Genomic DNA, 19,452 nt, shown 5'->3' with positions numbered 1-19,452 from the left:
TGGTGTCCTAGCCACGTATTACAGTAATTAGAATAATTATTCAAGAACCTGTTGTACAAAAGACTGCTCTCTTCGTTGGACCACACCCTCTTAGCACGCGCTATACCGGACCACTCTCGATATGTATCCCACGGGCCTTAATCTAAATACATAAATAACGCCATTGTGCGCTTGCCCTATACTGGGTCACACGTCGTGCTGGTTGCATTATAATACGTGGAACAAGGAGCAAGACTCTCCGCAAGTATAGCCTCGACGCTCTAGGCCATCCTCGCCTTACGTGGTGGACTAACGCGGCACTCGGCAAGCACTCATGCACACTTGTTACGGATCGCGTGCAATTACCCGCGTATTTTGTCTGCAACGACTATATCTAGGACAACTTTTGTTGGGTAAAGACTGAAGACAATACGACATTTGGTAGGCAAGAAAGCGGTCCATATGCAGCGCGGTTCCATGCTGTCATTTCCTTGTACTTTATGCCCACAAACTTGAAAAGTATGAATTGTAGCACGAGTTAAATACACGAACTACGAACCATTCACTAGATATATTTAAGATCTCAATAAAAATCATTTGCCATCATTTTTTGTAAATTGCAACAATATAAACTAATACAAAATTTATCTATTGTATCCATCCAACTCTCTATTTCTCATTTCAGTTCTGGAATATTTCTCACCAACCAAGGTCGATATTTCTGCACGTTCGTGCAAACTGTATAACTCTCGCCACAGCGCGACGTCCAGCTGATAATCCCGACCACCGTGTTTGTCCCACCGTCTCCCCGATGCACTAACCCCCCGCCGCTGTCTCCATTACAGGCCCCGACTCCGCCGGAAGCGTATCCAACACACACGTGGCCGCTACGGATTTTCTTTTCGAGTGGCCGATGAGCAGACACGCATTCTTCCATAGAGACGACGGGCACATGCGCACAACGAAGCAAGTCGGAATCAACCGAACTATTATATTGCAGACTTTTCCCCCAACCCGAGATAATCATTCGAGTGCCGTTCCTTACCAGCGAGCTGTTACGCTGAGGTATACGCGCAGGAAACACGTCCGGACCAAAGACGGCGTCCTCTGTTAAGTGCAGCAGCGCGATATCGTGTCTCGGTACGTCTTTGTCTTTGTTTTCGTATCTATCGTGCACGACGACTCGGTCGACCAAAATCTTTTGTCCCTCGTCACCGAGAAATCCTGTCAAGTAGTGCTTGGCTCCAACAAGGGCGATCGCGACGGTCGCGTTCTCGAGACAATGCGCTGCTGTCAGCACCCAACGTCTGTCGATCAGCACGCCTCCGCATTGTTCCTCTGTGACGTCTTGATTGGGGGTGGCCATCAGCAGACCCACCTGCCACGGTACTCTCGCGTGTTGCGAGCATGCCGACGCATTTTTGTTGTCGACGCCTTCTCGATCGGTTAAGTCGATGATGAATGGTCCTCCTCCGACTACAGGCTCGGAGACAGCAGGTTTGCTCGGTGAGTCGAAATCAAGTAGTTGAGTAGACGATGAGCCGGAACGAGCAAGCTCGGAACGGTTACTGGATGACCGTACTTTGTGAAATTTGTCGGGAAATAGTTGGGTTTGTATTTGAGTGTGAACAAAACTTTCTAAAACGATTTTCGTCTTGTCTTGCGCCGTGGATACAACGAAATTATCTTGCAGTTGAACAACAAGCAACTCCGTGTCGTGACGAACATCGATATCTAGAGGATGACACAAAATGTATATGTAGATAAAGGAGAGCTGTCTGTGTATTCGTATGTAAAATAGGATCTCCAAAAAAGGCAAGTCGCAGCGCCACCAAATTTGCTAGCGCACGCCGAATCCATGCAGCTCAACAGTACGATTGTTATCGTCTTCCTGACTTCTCTCGAGAAAACACGATTTCCTGCCCATCAAACTCGCCTCCACTCGCGCGCGAATTTCTCTGGAATTAACTGTCTGTCGGATCTCCACCGAATTTAAACTGCCCGTTCGAGAGCTCGGACGGTACTCACTGAGCGTGTCGTAGAATTATTGCCTGGGACGTCAAAGAAGGCAACATACTTCTAGTATATCCCGGTTTTGAAAAATTCCGTGCCTATATATACCTGTGTTTACCCGTGTATACGCGCGTCGAATACCTGCCCCGTTCGATACATCTATTCCCCGCAACAGCAGCATCGTCTTAAACGCTGCATGGTTTACGGTAACTTACGTAGGCAGAGCGTCATCCCAGCGTATAACGTAAAAATATTCAGACGCCGAGACTTATTGGATTTACAGTAACATGTCTGAGCACAACCTAGCAACGTCTTCTCGGCTGCAAAAAGGTCTGGCGTCGACAGCCGTTCCTAGCGCACGTGAAGCAAGTGCCGCTGCTTGCTGTATTCCTTCTTACCAAGATTTCTTGCTTTTACTTGCTGAGATCTCTGTCGTCCATATTAGACAAGCGGATCACGTGAGTGAAATCTCCACAACCGATTGGTAGTTACAAACCGTATTATTTTCGGTTTACGTTACGTTGACGCTCGTCTAGAAAACTCGGGTCTAATCCAACGTCTTGACGCTGGTCAGAACGTAGCGTTTCGGCGAAAGGTGTTAACATGTTTACAGTAGAATGCTGACGTTACGTTGGCGATACGCTGGGCTGACGCTCGGCTTGCGTAAGTTACTGTAAAGCAGCTCTAACGCGGCGTCCATTTGGACTGTCGAAATGGCTTCAACGAGATACTAACTAACAATCACTAATCCAATTAACGGGAGTTTTGAAACGGGACACTTGGTTACTTTTTTTTTGTCTTCAACGGACTAACAATAAATAATCTTAGAACGGGATATTATTGAACAAGATATAACTGTGAACGAAAGTCTTCATGAGAATTCTGTCCGTGTGCTAATTCTTCATTCACTACAGAGTAACTTGGCTACATGCACCCTCTCTGCCTCTCCAACCATGAAACGCATTTTAGATACTTTCGGCTATAACTTTGTTTATAAAAGGTGTGTGTTTGTGTGTGTGTGTGTGTGTGTGTGTGTGTGTGTGTGTGTGTGTGTGTGTGTGTGTGTGTGTGTGTGTGTGTGTGTGTATGTGTGTGTGTGTGTGTGTGTGTGTGTGTGTGTGTGTGTGTGTGTGTGTGTGTGTGTGTGTGTGTGTGTGTGTTTGTATTCGGTAACAAACAATTTGAGTTCATGACTCCAGAAGCGTAGTAACCATTACCATTATAGTAATCTCATCTACTCGGGCGGAGAGCGAGCCACTTATCTAGTTAGTATCAATAATAAGAACGACCGATTACAAGATGTACTTACGTGTTTGTAAAATGGGAAGAGCGTCGACATAGCAGACTGCTAGACAAGCGACCACAATCGAGATAAACGACTCCATACTGTCAAACGTAAAGAAATGGACTCGATCAAAATCTTCAATCGTTCTGACTGCAGAGTTGCCCAGTCTTCGTTTCTTTTATCTGCTGACTAGTACGAGGCGTTCTGATTCCGGGAAAGCACAAAAAGTAGGCGTCTAGCGACCAACTTCTAGAATCGGGGACATTATTTTTCTCGAGCAGACTGAGCGGACCTCCACACGCGCGCCGCCTCTGCAGATGTACTCGGTATATTAAACCGAAGCAGTATACAATACAAAGCATTACATCATCGAGTAACAACTAACTAATTATCTAATTAATCTAACATGTATTGAGATTTGTGTTACACATCGGCAACATCATGCAGCCTCAAATGGTTTGACGTTTACGTTAGCGCGTCTAGAGTTGTATCCAAAATTGTTGTCAGTTATCGTATACTATGTAGAGGCCGTGTAGAACGTCAGCCACCGTACTGCCGACTCGAAGTGGCATGCACATCGGCGGAAACAGTTCGATTCCGCAAGCATGCAGGAATGCGCACTTGTAAGACACGCTCGTGTTCGTGCAGATTAGTATACTTGCATGTACAAACAAGAAAAGGAAGTCGGGAGGTTTAAACGAGATTCGAGGAGCGTTGCATCGCATTCTTCTCCGAATATCACTCACGCGCTAATTACAAACGCGATAGTCTTAATTACGTAAACACTGCGTATTGGTAACATAGAAAGCATTCTACGTGGGCAACGAAGTCCTTGTATGGTAAGGGCTTTCCTCCTATTTTCCCGTTCTTGCAAAAGCATGCATACGAATAAAACACCACTCTACAAGCACTGCACATGCCATGCGTCTAGCATAAATTTGCTCACATGGCAAACAATTATCTATGCAAGCATGGTACCGTATTTCTTCGAATAACTTTCCCACTTTACCTGCCTGGATAATTTCTTTAGTAAACGTTGAATTCTTTCTCTGTCCCGATACTTTCTCGGTCTACGAATTACTTGGTTATAGGAAGTTTTCAATGGTCTTGGCATCACATGCTCGACATGAATGTCTGCATGGGAAAGCATAGCAAAACCATTTGCAATGCTAATGCTATAGCTCAAATTATATATACCAGTTGCGACCGCTTACATGCAGCGACCATAAACGTGAAGATAGGTATCCTGTTATTACAGGTACCATGTGGTAGTGAATTTGATGCACTCAGTGACCCGGAACTGTTAGGCAACGAAGCTCATCACTTGGAGGCTATATAAAGGATAGATACCTTTACCGAGGGGACTACGCGGTTGTAACTTTCTCGAGAAGAGGCCGAGAAAGCGCTGATGTGGTCGAACAGCGCTTCCGAGGTTCTTTCGGGGGAGCTACAGCCGCATAGTCCCTTAGAACAGGGTATTTATCTGACCTAGATTGTACATGCCCATATTTATTAGGTTAACCTGAGCGTAGCCACGCATTATTTAAGTAATGACAAGACATTCAGACAGGGGTGGCTGCTGTTTCTGACAAGCGTGTGGTTACACAAGCAAGTTCTGTGCAGCTGAAGTATGCACGTAGTTGGTGTAGTTGACTTACTTCAGTTACATGCACATGTAAGACGGCAGCAGGCAGTTCTTCCTGTCTGCAAGTCAGATTGCTTGTTTCAAGAAGGGGTTGCAAGAAGATTTGGACGATACTGAAGACTTTCAATTGAGCACAGATCAATCCAAAAATTGATTTGCATGTGTTTGGGGTGAAGACATTGATCGAGCGATCAAAGAGAGGATACCATACAAAATAAAAAAGTCAACAGCTTGAGCCGTGACAGTTTTTCGTTCTTGGTGTGACATTCGAGGACATTTCAAAGAATTGGAACTGGGCAACATAACACCGATTCAACTCTGTGATGTACTGTCTACATTTGTCATGGAAGCACGGCGAAGTCAGGATGGTTTTCCGTACCCTCCAAGTACACTGGTTATGTTGGTAGCTGGCATACAAGGTCACTTCAAAGAACATAGTCAGCCTACTGTATTAATTCTTGCATATAAGGATGCTCGATTTGCTCGAACACGTTTGGCATCTACTTATATATATATATATATATATATATATATATATATATATATATATATACATAAGTAGATGCTAGAATGAAAGAGTTGACAAAACAGGGAGTGGGAGTGACACGTGGAAAAGCTGAACCGCTGACTTCGGATCAAGAGAATGTTGGAAAATAGTGGAATTAAATGTGGTGTTCTGTAATTTTTGCGTTGTGCTCAATAAAGCAATTATACTGAACACAACCACAGGGTACTATATGAAACAACAGAGTACTTTATGAAACCACAGGGTACTAAATGAAACCACAGGGTATTTTGTGAATTACACTGTTCATCTGCCGGCAAACATCAAAGAAAATATCTCCTAGTTAAAATGCAAAGTATTGTTGGGGCGATCCTCTGTGAGAACAGACATACAAGGAGAAACATTGATTTGTCATCGCGGAGAACATGTAGTTTGGAGTTCCAGCATGTTTGCATTCTCGTAGTCCTATGGCGCGCAGCAATCAGTTGTGAACATCTTCCTCTCTTGATAGCCATTCGACAGTCCCATTGGACGTCGTCACTTCGAAGACGTTGTTGCTATTGCATTGTTGCTATGGGTATTGAACATTTGACGCGCGTACTCGAGCAAACGAAGGAAGACATGTCTTTAAAGACCCGGATATACTAAAAATAACTTAGTGTTATCGACGTCACTGGTAATAAACGACACGTTCCGTGCATACTGTCCAAGGTCAGGCATGGGCAGTTTAAATTTGGTGGAGATCCAATGCGCCGTTCTAGAGAAATTAGCTCGAGTGCAAGTGGAGGCGGATCTTCCTGAGATATATTAATTAATTAAAGTAAAAATTTAACATCTCGTCAGCACGTTTCCAACGACTACTCATTAAACAACATTTTTTGGAAACTTCATCTTCTTGCTCTAGGCAAAGTTTGATGTTTAATTAAGAGAAGCAAATTTAACTACAGCTTGCTCAAATAGCCCAGTCTGATGGGACTGCTAGATAGCATTGTGATGTAACAATAGCATGTGAACAACAATGAATGATGAATAGAGAAAACAAAAGTACCCAACGCAACTTTGCTCAAATTGCAAAAGGAGACCCGATTAAAGCTGAAGGCCGACGCCTACACACACACACACACACACACACACACACACACACACACACACACACACACACACGCACGCACACGCACATGCACACGCATACAACTACATGCACATATGCTCGTAGCTCTCAAGTGACTAGAACAAAGATTCATGTATTAGTGGTAAGTTATAATTGCAACTAAATGTAACGTCTGCATGATTCAAACCTATACACAAACACTGCACAGCTTATTTGCATATTTTGCAAGTACAGTACATTGTATACGTAAAATGCACATGCTCGAGATGTGTGACTATCCATGTACACCAATTTTTAATTTTAATTACAAACAAAAAGTTCCCGAAAATGTGAATTTAATATTTAATTCTTGTTTTTTCATTTTATTTGAAAAATTAATTTAGCAGTTATTGCAGACCATTTTATTAAAATCCAATTTCCCAAACCAAAATTGAAAATTGAATGGGCGTTTAGTACACTGAATGGTAGTACTGTACCCGGTATGTAGGGATTGTATAAAAAGTAATAGAAACAAGATTTAAATAATATGAACCAAAGCCAGACATCATTAGTGAATCCTTCCAACCAAATTCCCTACATTTTACCTTTAGTGAGTTGGAAGGATTCAATAATGATGTCTGGCTTTGGTTCATATTATTTAGCTAAATCTTGACATTTTAAGTTAACTCTATATCTTGCATCAACGCTGCGTCCGCTGCGTCGTATTCTGCGTCGTGCCAATTTAGTGTGAACCGCAACAAAGAACGCAAGTCTGACACGCAACAACGCAAGGAACTTAGGAAACGTTACCTCTTGTTCACTTATAGCTAATAGAGACTGCACGTATTTCACTTGGAGGGGCGGAACCGCATTCTCTAACAAGTCTAGATCTGATACTTTCGATATTTTCACCCCAAAAGACGTCCATTGAAGAGTAAATGAAAGCCTCATTATGATGCCAAACTCCTAATAACACGTATCTGCACAGAGAAAAGCTTTCTTACCTCGATCGGTAGACGACTGCAAGATGATCATGCGCTCTACAAATTATGTGTCTAGCATACTATTGATACCAATCTGCACAAAAAATATTGTTCATTTATAACTAAAACTATAAAAAATCAAATTGTCAACACCAAACGACATTGTATGCAAGATACAAACGAGTCAATTATTTATAGAATCTACTAGACGATGAGATGATTCCCAGTAATTCACGCAAAATTTGGACAACTTTCGTGACAATGGAAATCACTCTGGCAACCAATGGATAGCACAACTCAATTCAGCACAACTCCCACACAACTCATGTAATAGTCTCATCTTCTCTCTAGTGGATCGTCTCCAAAAGGCAGCAAAACGAGAGAATGGTTGAAGAGACCAAAAGCATTTCAAGATTGACAACAAAGATGACAGAGCCCATATGACTGCTGCAGCAGTCGACAAGTAAAAATTCAAACAAATGGTAGTGGTACAACAATATATTGCCCAATCAATACACTCAAGTCGAAAACCCATCGATCTAAAATGTTTGAAATTCTGTTTATGACACAAAAGACATAATCTTTATTACCCTATATAATAGAGAATTGATAAGATAGATTGTGTTCTAACTTTATTTTAATTTAAAGTAAATAGCTTGATGCGTGTGTGCATGTGTGTGCGTGCGTGTGCGTGTCTGTGTGTGTGTGTGTGTGTGTGTGTGTGTGTGTGTGTGTGTGTGTGCGTGCGTGTGTGTGTGTGTGTGTGTGTGTGTGTGTGTGTGTGTGTGTGTGTGTGTGTGTGTGTGTGTACAAATGTATGACTGAAAGAGCAAAGCCAATTAAATATAGATCAGCAGAACCCAGTACAATGTAAAGAATGTAATAGATGGTTCAGGAGCATGCAGAGGTAGATTAGCAGTGCACAAGTGCAATGTTAGTAACTGACGAAGCTCTCTTGCTTTTGCTGTACTTAGTACAAATGCTCGATATTCCTTCTGTCTGACTTTTCCGTCAGAGAATGTCTTCCGTCCAGGCCACACTAGTTCTACCACCTGATCTAGCTAGCTAATAAAATTAGTAGACATATCTTCAACAGCTCACACCCAATAATGCTTTATCAGCATCCAAGTTGACTGTTGTGTACGCTACATCTCTTCCACATCCAGCTACACCCTGATACGCATAATCCTCGCTACACAGAGCAACTAGACTCGACCCGGTCTCTCTCCGCCCTCGTCATTACCCGACGAGTCAATACTCGCCGTCGGATTGACTCTTCGGGGAATGACGAGGGCGGAGAGATACCGAGTCGAGTCTACAGAACAATATCTGCCAGCAACATACACTTCTTGCAAAATAGTGACTGCATGCATGGGTACCTCCAAAGTTGGAAGATCATTTTTCGTCAAATAAAGAGTTTTATTTAATATTAAAAGAAGGTATTCCCAATTGATCATGGCAGGTAGCTATCACCAGAACATTACTTGTATTTTCGTGCAAGTTTGTGTCTTGTCAATTCATTAGTCAATTTTTAACTCACATCTCCCTCTGCTTCGTTTTGCTCTGCATCACGTGCTTTGGCTACTTTCCGTAGAATTCTCGACGCCAATCCCCAGTTCTTTAGCCACGAAGATAAACGTTCCAGCAACTCTGGCGATCGGCCGAGCCGGTCTCCCAAACTAGATATCATCAGACAACAAGACGAAGCAATACGACAGACTGGACCACAAGACCAGCAAGACGACAGACCGAACCACCCCATAAACGTGTGCAAGTCCAAGCATACTCCATGTTTGGATTAGTGGAGATACTCAGTGTATTACAGTCTTACTCGCATGATTATACGGGGTATTGAGTTAAGATATGTATTGAGTTAAGATTTTTTTGGCTAAAGTAGTTCGTGTAAACTCGCGCTCCAGCGTATCTTTTGACTTTATAATATGGGGACAACGACTGAAATCGCACTGAACCGCTTTCCTGCCTGCCGAATGTCGTATATTGTCTTTCGTGTCTATTACGCAACACAAATCGTCTTGACAAGCTATTCGTCTAGCTAGTGTACGTGATCCGTAGCAAGATATCTAGAGAGTGCATGCCTGCTTGCGGAGAGTCGTGCTGCTTGTTCCACGTCTATCTCGTAAAGTTGAAAACTCTATTTGCAACCAGCATGTCTACATGTACAAGAGCGCGTTGTGTATGTACGTATAGTACAATTTTAAAAATACAAATAGACTGAACAAAGAAAAAGGCAGAATTTATTGATTGTATTGAAGGCAAACAGATTATTATATAATGTAGTATAGTATAACAGTTTAGTAAGAGAATGGTACCTTAAGTATGATATAGACGTGTACCTATATTATATATATGCAGGTATACATTTTATGTTTTAACACTGGATCTTAAAAACCCTTTAGCGGTAAATAGAAAATGTGGGTAAATGTAGGTATGTATAGTCAGTTGCCAAAATCGTCTCAACGCGTTTCTCCCACTGTTACAAACAACTCTGTTTACAAAAAATTATTAGATATTTGTTATTAATTGATTGACCAACACCAGTTTGTATAAAGAAATACATTTGTTAGGGAAGTCAAATGGCATACGTTGGAGCGCGAGTTTACACAAACTAGTTCATTCAATATACATACATACATACATATATATATATATACACATATATCTTTAAAAATCTCAATAAAAATCATTTGCCATCATTTTTTGTAAATTGCAATAATATAAACTAATACAAAATTTATCTATTGTATCCAACTCTATCTAGATTTCTCATTTCAGTTCTGGAACATTTCTCACCACCCAAGGTCGATATTTCTGCACGTTCGTGCAAACTGTATAACTCTCGCCACAGCGCGACGTCCAGCTGATAATCCCGACCACCGTGTTTGTCCCACCGTCTCCCCGATGCACTAACCCCCCGCCGCTGTCTCCATTACAAGCCCCGACTCCGCCGGAAGCGTATCCAACACACACGTGGCCGCTACGGATTTTCTTTTCGAGTGGCCGATGAGCCGACACGCATTCTTCCATGGAGACGACGGGCACATGCGCACAACGAAGCAAGTCGGAATCAACCGAACTATTATATTGCAGACTTTTCCCCCAACCCGAGATAATCATTCGAGTGCCGTTCCTTACCAGCGAGCTGTTACGCTGAGGTATATGCGCAGGAAACACGTCCGGACCAAAGACGGCGTCCTCTGTTAAGTGCAGCAGCGCGATATCGTGTCTCGGTACGTCTTTGTCTTTGTTTTCGTATCTATCGTGCACGACGACTCGGTCGACCAAAATCTTTTGTCCCTCGTCACCGAGAAATCCTGTCAAGTAGTGCTTGGCTCCAACAAGGGCGATCGCGACCGTCGCGTTCTCGAGACAATGCGCTGCTGTCAGCACCCAACGTCTGTCGATCAGCACGCCTCCGCATTGTTCCTCTGTGACGTCTTGATTGGGGGTGGCCATCAGCAGACCCACCTGCCACGGTACTCTCGCATGTTGCGAGCATGCCGACGCACGTTCGTTGTCGACGCCTTCTCGATCGGTTAAGTCGATGATGAATGGTCCTCCTCCGACTATAGGCTCGGAGACAGCAGGTTTGCTCGGTGAGTCGAAATCAAGTAGTTGAGTAGACGATGAGCCGGAACGAGCGTGCTCGGAACGGTTACTGGATGACCGTACTCTGTGAAATTTTTGGGGAAATAGTTGGGTTTGTATTTGAGTGTGAACAAAACTTTCTAAAACGATTGTTGTCTTGTCTTGCGCCATGGATACAACGAAATTATCTTGCAGTTGAACAACAAGCAACTCCGTGTCGTGACGAACATTGATATCTAGAGGATGACACAAAATGTATATGTAGATAAAGGAGAGCTGTCTGTGCATGTATATGTATATTCGTATATAAAATAGAATCTCCAAGAAAGGCGAGTCGCATGCAGCGCCATGCATGTGCACCGAATTTTGCTCGCGCACGCTGAATCCATGCATGAAGCTCGACAGTGAGATTGTCATCGTCTTCTGGACTTCTCTTGGGAAGACGCGATTTCCTCTCGATCGAACCCGCCTCCACTCGCGCCCAAATTTCTCTGGAATTAACGGTCCGTCGGATCGCCACCGAATTTAATAAACTGCCCGTTTGAGAGCTCGGACAACACAGTACGCAAGGAGCGTGTCATTTATTGCCGGAGACGTCAAAAAAGGCAAGATATTTTTAGTATATCCGGGTTTTAAAAAATACGCCTACCTTCGTTTGCCCGTGTACACCTGCGAATACCCGCCCGTTCAATACACCTGTTCCTCGCAACAGCAGCAACGACTTCGAAGTAACGCGGCGTCGAACCAAACTGTCAAAATGACTTCAAAGGAATATTATCTAACAATAATCCAATCAACGGAATTTTTTAATTAAACAGGACACTTGTTTACATTTCTTTGTCTTCAACGGGATACTTACTATAACTAACAATCAATAATCTCAGAACGGGATATCACTGAACGAGATATAACTTTGAACGAAATTCTTCATGAGAATTCTGTCCGGCTGCTAATTCTTCAGAACCGAGTAACCTGGCTACATTCACCCCTTCTGCCTCTCCAACCATCAATCGCATTTCTAATACTTTCGGGTATAACTTGTTCATAAAAAGGTATACTTGGTAACAAAACAATTTGCCTGATTCCAGAAACATACTAACAATTAGTAATCTCATCTGCCCGGGCTGAGAACGGGTCACCTAGCTAGTTAGTAATAAGAACGACCGATTACAAGATGAACTTACGTGTTTGTGCAATGGGAAGAGCGTGGACAAAGCAGACGGCCAGACAAGCGACCACAATCGAGATAAACAACTCCATACTGTCAAACTGTAGATAAACAGACTCGATCGAAATCTTTAATCCGTGCACGCTTAATTAAACTGCAGAGTTGTCCAGTCTTCGTTTCTTTTATACTAACTCGTACGTGGCGTTCTGATTCCGGGTAGGCAAAAAAGTGGGCGTCTAGCGACCAACTTCTAGAATCGCGGGCATCCTTTTTCTCCGCCCAGACTTTTCACATGCACGCCTCCTCCGCGGACGTACTTGGTGTATTGAACCAAAGCAGTATACGATACAAAGCATTGAATCATCAAGTACCAACCAACAATTATCTAATTAATCGAAATGTGTTGAGATTTTTGTGTTACAAATCGGCTACGTACACCAGGCAGCCTGAAATGGTTTGACGTTTACGTTAGAGCGTATAAAGGTTAATCGAAAAATTGTTTCTCGGTTATCCGTATACTATAATAGAGGCCATGTAGAACGTCATGCACCGTCCTGCCGACTCGAAGTGGCATGCACATCGACGGAAGTAGTTCGATTCCGCAAGCATGCAGGAATGCGCACTTGTAAGACACGCTCGTGTTCGTGCAGATCACTAAGTGCATGTACAAACAACAAAGGTTGATGACCAAGAAGGAAGTCGGGACGTTTGAACGAGATTCGAGGGCAGGTGCATCGCGTTTTTCTCCGAATACCACTCACATGGCAATTACAAACGCGATAGTCCTGATTACACACTGCGTATGGGTAGCATAGAAAGCATTCTACGTGGGCAGTGAGGTCCTTGTATGGTAAGGGGTTTCCTAATTTCCCTTTCTCGCAAAAGAATATATACCGTTTACTTAGAACTATACATCTACAAGTCCAAAAACATGTTAAGAAAATGATGGGTATGTAGGGATGGGTATGTACTTATGTCATTTATGCCCATCTCGTACATCACATTCACAACTGCTGCAAGCGATATAGGTAAAAAGATTGTGATGTAGGAGATGGGCATAAATGACATAAGTACATACCCATCCCTACATACCCATCATTTTCTCAAAATGTTTTTAGCTAGACTTGTGTAGTTTGAAATGGAAATGACAGTCCTAGTAAAGGTGTGCAGCTCGGCCGGGATTTCAATCTTTGATTGCATCTCTAGACGACTCCCACGTTACGCTCAGCATACACGGAAGTACGTAGCAGCTGACGGATGTACGTAATAACACTGATTTGCATCTATAAACAACTCCCATTACCTAGGGTTCCACGGAAGAGATACACGCTTACATGCACAGAGAGTCAGACAGGACGCCGCGCCGTTGAACATAGTGGTACTGTACATGTTCAACTACACGCAACTGTAAGCAGCATGTAGCAGCAGGTGGAAGTAGCAGCTAGGCTTCCAAACGATAGTCACATGTACACACGTGACGGGAACAACATGGCGTTGTGGGAAGCACTACGTGGAATTGCATAGCAGCAGTTGACTGATACAAGGTGACGTTGCACATTTCTAGCTGTTGGGTCAGTGCAATTCTTCGGACAAGAGCGAATCGTTTGGTGTGACTATCGTCGTTGTAGCTGCTTGGAGTGAGGCGCTAGCCTGGCTGACAAAAGTGAAATGTGAAATGTGAAATGTGAAAGAATAAATCGGGTTTTTTACTTGCCAATAGCTGGCTTCCGAGGCGCTTAGTGTCAGCGGTGATAGTCTGGCTACCATTAGGAACGTTTGAAGTTGAGCGCTACGTGGGTCCGAGATCTCTGTAATGAGTTCTGAGAGATCTGGTTCGGATACTTTTGTATGGCCCGCCATTTTAGATTCTTTGCATCCCTACGAATAACACTACTCTACATCCACTGCACATGCCATGCGTTTAACATAAATTTGTTCTCATGGCGCACTATCTAATTTTCAGCAATTTTTGATACATCAACGGCAGCTAAACAATTATACCACGATATATGCATGCATGGTACCGTATTTCTTCGAATAACTTTTCCACTCCACCCGCATGTATTAATATATTTATTTTATTAAATTTATTTATTTATTTAGAATAAATTTCTCAATCTAGTAAACGTTGAATTCTTTCTCCGTCCCACTTCACTCGAAGGAGTTTCCTAAACTATAAAACAATAATTCCGTCTTCAATAATTCGTTCTCGATTAGTTTTTCCTATTGAATGAGACTCTAATATACTAATTTTCGGAGAAATATGGTACATGTTTTCATTACCTCTATCTGTCCGCAAATAAATAACACAAACAATTAAAGGGAGAATCTATTAATTCTCTGAGAGAAACAGAACTGATGACTCGACAGCTGAGTGTCTAATAGTCTCGAAAATACAGATAGGTAAGACCTGAACGGAATCTGATGACTCAACTGCTAACTACTAACACGAGTCGTTTTAATTAAATACGTGGTGTGCACGTGCAAATCACGTGTACTTGTCAAAACTGTCAATCTGTAGTGTGCACGTGCAAGCTAAGTTTAGTAGAACAGTTTATGGCTTCTGCTACATCAACAGTTCTTGGCTTGTGGCAAAGTCATGACACCATCGCCATTGCAAAGAGAAGGTGGTAAGCTAGACTGTCAGATGACAGATGTGTCGCCTTTTCGTCTGCTCCTTTGCGTGAGTCCTAAGGTTTGTACACGTTGTGTTTGCTATTATCGAAGTAGTAAAGGCTCTAGCTGTGGCTGCTCGCTGTGTGACAGGCCGTCATCCATATGCACATGTCAATGCATTGCTTGTCGTAATGACTCAAGTAGGAATCGGACTAAGTGCAGTTTCGGTCCCGTATCATGCATACCGATACATTTCTATGCAACCGTAGCATGTTAGAAAGCTACTCGACGTAACAAATGCAGTGACAAGAGCGATAAGTAGCTTGAAATCATGCATTGGTCCTACTAAACCGTATCGATACGTGTTACCTACTCACTCAACTACACGCATCTATGTCTATTGCAAACCTTCCTGAAATAGTGTCTACAAACAAGTTACTAGCCTTTGTCCCGTCTCTATAAAACAGTAGACTTGTGCCGTTTGCAGAATTCGCTGCCAGCGACTTTGGCCACACGACATCGCAAACCAGACTTTGTGATACCGCGGCAGCGACTCGGCGTGTCGGGTGTGCTCGACAGAGGAGTCGACGGTTTGACTCTCTTTCTTAAGGGCGTTACGACGGCCACAGACGGATAGTTCGACGCAAGAAACGGCGACGTACCGGGTGCCGTGCAACTCCTCACATTCGACGCGGGCAGAACGGCTTCACTCGTCTCGTCGGAACAGTCCTGACACGTGATCGAGTTGTCGGGCGATGACTGACTGGTGTCTGAAAACTTTCGACCGCCGTTGTCGTCACGAACAGGTCGAGAGACGACAAACGTAGAAGTAACGTCCGAAAGGCGTTGCTTGACTTTGCTCTCAACGCTCGACGAGTTGCTCACATCGCAGTCGATGGAACGAGACTGAAGAGCGACTCCGCCGAAGAGTCGGAACCGTTGCCGTTTGTTGAGCAAATCGAGAGTCCAATTCACTACACACATGCGTACATGCGCAACCGTTACTTGCCAATGACAAATGCGCGCGCGCACACACACACACACACACACACACACACACACACACACACACACACACACACACACACACACACACACACACACACACTTACGTATCAGCACAACAGCCAGAAACGCGGTCAATTGTCTCAAATCCATTCTGTAAGGAAACGACTTGATTTCGGCGACCGTATTCAGTGACACCGACGCGAGAAGAACGAGACGAGTGGCGACGGGAGCGTGAATAAACAAAAGACATATCATGGCGACAAACAGGTAGCCTGCATGCTGTATGCACGACAGAATGACGCCAATCTGATCTCCGGTTCCGCCGATTTGATCCGCCAACCAGCCGATCTGATTGTCGACCGTCAGCTGAAGCTCGGAGACTAAACGAAGCAGGTAGTTGATGGTCTCGTTCATTCGTTGTAGGCTACCGACCATATCGTGATACTGCACGAGAGTGTCGCTATGCCTTCGAAGTATTTCATTTGTACTATGATCTATATAGACACACAAGATAGGCGTTACTATACTAAAACTAAAGTTCAAAAAACCAAATTGCCGTATTTCTTCGATTGACCGCCGCCCTTGTTTAAACGCCGCACCTGAGAGTACCGATAAAATATAAACGCCGCCCTCGAACATACGCCGCATTTCATCTATTGCTCGAATTTTGAAGGAAAATCATGTACGACTTCTTCTGAGGCATGCGTGAGGCAAACGGTTCTGTACACTGTACTCCAATACTAGCTGTTTCACCACATGGTGTCTCAAAGTGCGAAATGTGTATAAACCAGTATGGTGAGTGTTGTAACACTCGTAAAGCACGGACAGAGAGCATTTAACAAATAAACTCCGTCCTCGAATAAACGCCGCAGTTGAAGCCCTAGCTAATTAGTAAGAAATAAACGCCACGGCGTTCACGGTAATCGAAGAAATATGGTGGTTCAATTTTGGTTAATTAACATAAAAACCAAAACTAAATAATACTAATTGTACTAAAACTAGAACTAAACTAAAACTAAACTAAAACTAAAACTAAAACACCCTGATTTAATTTTAGTGTTATAGACGAGGTTAGACGATACCTCATGTCAAACTACAGAGTAGACGAATTACAGGTTCCAGTACAATTCTGTCTAGGTCAGAAATCTGCTTTTCCATCCTTACATCGACTATAGCAACTGAGATTTTATCGATCCCTGCTTTCTCAGCTCCTGTTGAAAGCACGTTTTGACAGCACTACAGGTCTTCAGTGTCACTCACAAGGAACTCACAATAGACTATCTGACTATACCGTTTGGTGAGTTGTTTGACTCTGAACAGGGCCTATATCTGTCTGTAAATCTGGCATATAATATACGTCTGTTTTTGCCAATAAAATTAAATGAATCAAAGTAGAAGAGAGCATGTTATAAATTCTAACCTGTGTCTTAGGCAATGACTGTTACAAAAAGCAAACACAATAGAGGTTAATCTGGCCTAATGTACCTACTGTCTGTTCCCCATAAGTGTGAACTTTGAAAATCATCAATATCTCCGCTGTTTTTTTTGGACTTTTGTGATGATCTCAGTATCGTTAGTAACCCTAGGTCTGGCATTTCTGTTCATCAAATTATCTAAGCCCTTCCTACTAACGAAACGCAAGGATAGTACTATTGCATATCAAAGACAACGGGTAGAGCAATCGTTACGCCCAACAGATCAGCAACCGGTGTAACATGGTCCAACTGTAGCAGCTCTTAGTGCTCTAATAAGCACACCTGGTGTGAGTGACCGCTACTTCATTACTCACTTCCGAGTTCACACTAGACAGTAGTATAAGGAAACCTGTCTATCATGAAACTTTTGGCATGAAGTGCTTGCTATCATTCGCACACATGGTCATTCTTGCACTCACAGCACTGTAGTGATTGCATGCATACCTACATGGTGCACCTGTTCTCCTAATATAGTAGCAACTCAGTGAACTAGATGCAAGGAGTTCACGCAGATCTAACTATAAAACTGAAATTTATAATTAAAACTAAATTTGGGCAAAAATTTACCAAATCTGAAACTAAAATCATGAAACTAAAACCAAAACTAAAATAAACCGTAATACCAAAACAACGGGGTACTAGAGACAGAGACCTGAACTGTTAACGCACTGGGGTTATGGTTAGGGTTGGGTATTGATCTCAATTAATTAAAAATTAATTTTAAATTAATTATCTATGTATATACCAATTTTTTCCCACACGTCCTTGGCTTTGTCTTGGATTCTGGTGATGTCTTGGAGTAGTTCAACGTGGTTGAGGCGTCTGTCTTCGTTTTGGCTTTCTAGTTGTTTGCTTGTGTTCTCCAGTCTCGCTCTGATGTCTTCAGTCATTGAGGCGAGCTGTTGCTGTCCTGATGCTATGACGCTTTTTTCGTGATTGAGACGCTGGAGGTTCATGGATACAGCTTTGGTGATTTCGGTTTGCTTTTGTTTGAGTGTAGTCTGTTGGTCAATGAGTTGGCGCTGTCCTTCTGTCATCACTTCAAGAGTATCTGACGCCGTCTTTTCTATTATTTTTTGTCCTTCCTAACAAAATCATTTCCGTTAAACTGTTTGATGATTACAGATACGGACTTAAAGAGACAAGACAATAGGTACTAAAGACTGACAGACAGACACGCGCGTGCACACGCACGCACATGCACACACACACGCAGTCACACACACATGCAGTCACACACACACAGACACACAGACACACAGACACACAGACACACACACACACACACACACACACACACACACACACACACACACACACACCGACAGACACAGACAGACAGACAGACACAGACAGACAGACACACAGACAGACACACAGACAGACACACACAGACAAGACACACACACAGACACACAGACACACACACACACACACACACACACACACACACACACACACACACACACAGACACACACACACACACACACACACACACACACACACACACACACACACACACACACACACAGATCGTGTGAATGGGGTACTAGAACATACATACAGTACAAGCATACAGGCACGTATAACCAAGTAGGATTGGGGGGCTCGATCAAACCCTCATCAACCAAAGAGTCGCACGACTTCACAGGCCTGACTGCAGAAGTTGTGAATAATTAGACTTATAATAATAGTCTACAGCAGTACTATACAGTACTACTAATCAGAATTTTGGGAATGCGCAGAATCTTTGCCTGTGATAGAAACAGAGCACTTCAAGGTAATCACTATAAAATTAACATTGAGTCAATACTCTATACAGTTTTAGATAAACTCCATAGTTGTTCATCTCTTGCAAGATAATATAATAATTATGGTTGCATAATTTTTCCCGTGTAAAAGCATACTTAATTAAGTGTTTTTTACTAGAAATACACTGTAAACCCCTCTTGACGCACTGCTGGCTACGTGCAAGGCATACATACATACATACACACATACAGATCCACCCGTCCATCCATCAATATACCTAAACTATTAGTCAATTAATTAATCTATTAACTATATTGTGTAATTAT

The 19,452-nt window shown here is 43.0% G+C and overlaps 3 protein-coding genes across 3 annotated transcripts in view; all 3 read right to left on the bottom strand.

Moving 5' to 3' along the window:
• Positions 1–655: 655 nt before the first annotated feature.
• On the bottom strand, positions 656–9,291 carry LOC134198457 (transmembrane protease serine 11D-like). Its single transcript, XM_062667866.1, has 5 exons — positions 9,221–9,291; positions 9,041–9,179; positions 8,744–8,815; positions 8,604–8,673; positions 656–1,713 (listed from the first exon to the last, which is right to left on the bottom strand). Exons 1-5 carry the CDS (start codon positions 9,289–9,291, stop codon positions 656–658), a joined length of 1,410 nt encoding a protein of 469 aa, XP_062523850.1.
• Positions 9,292–10,284: 993 nt separating this feature from the next.
• Positions 10,285–11,277, bottom strand: LOC134198448 (trypsin 5G1-like). The gene has a single exon (XM_062667857.1). The coding sequence runs from the start codon at positions 11,275–11,277 to the stop codon at positions 10,285–10,287; it is 993 nt and encodes a 330-aa protein (XP_062523841.1).
• A 3,849-nt stretch (positions 11,278–15,126) lies between these two features.
• LOC134185297 (protein brambleberry-like) overlaps positions 15,127–19,452 on the bottom strand; it is a 6,339-nt gene continuing 2,013 nt past the window's right edge. The window contains exons 4-6 of the mRNA XM_062653082.1: positions 18,119–18,458; positions 16,003–16,392; positions 15,127–15,864 (exon numbers count right to left, since the gene is read on the bottom strand). Coding sequence (XP_062509066.1) covers positions 15,347–15,864; positions 16,003–16,392; positions 18,119–18,458 — 1,248 coding nt within the window. The 3' untranslated portion in view covers positions 15,127–15,346. The remainder of the gene's footprint in view (positions 15,865–16,002; positions 16,393–18,118; positions 18,459–19,452) is intronic.

This window comes from Corticium candelabrum, chromosome 1 (genome assembly GCF_963422355.1).
Source record: "Corticium candelabrum chromosome 1, ooCorCand1.1, whole genome shotgun sequence".
In the NCBI taxonomy this organism is placed as follows: domain Eukaryota; kingdom Metazoa; phylum Porifera; class Homoscleromorpha; order Homosclerophorida; family Plakinidae; genus Corticium; species Corticium candelabrum.
This window is presented reverse-complemented; position numbering and strand designations above follow the sequence as displayed.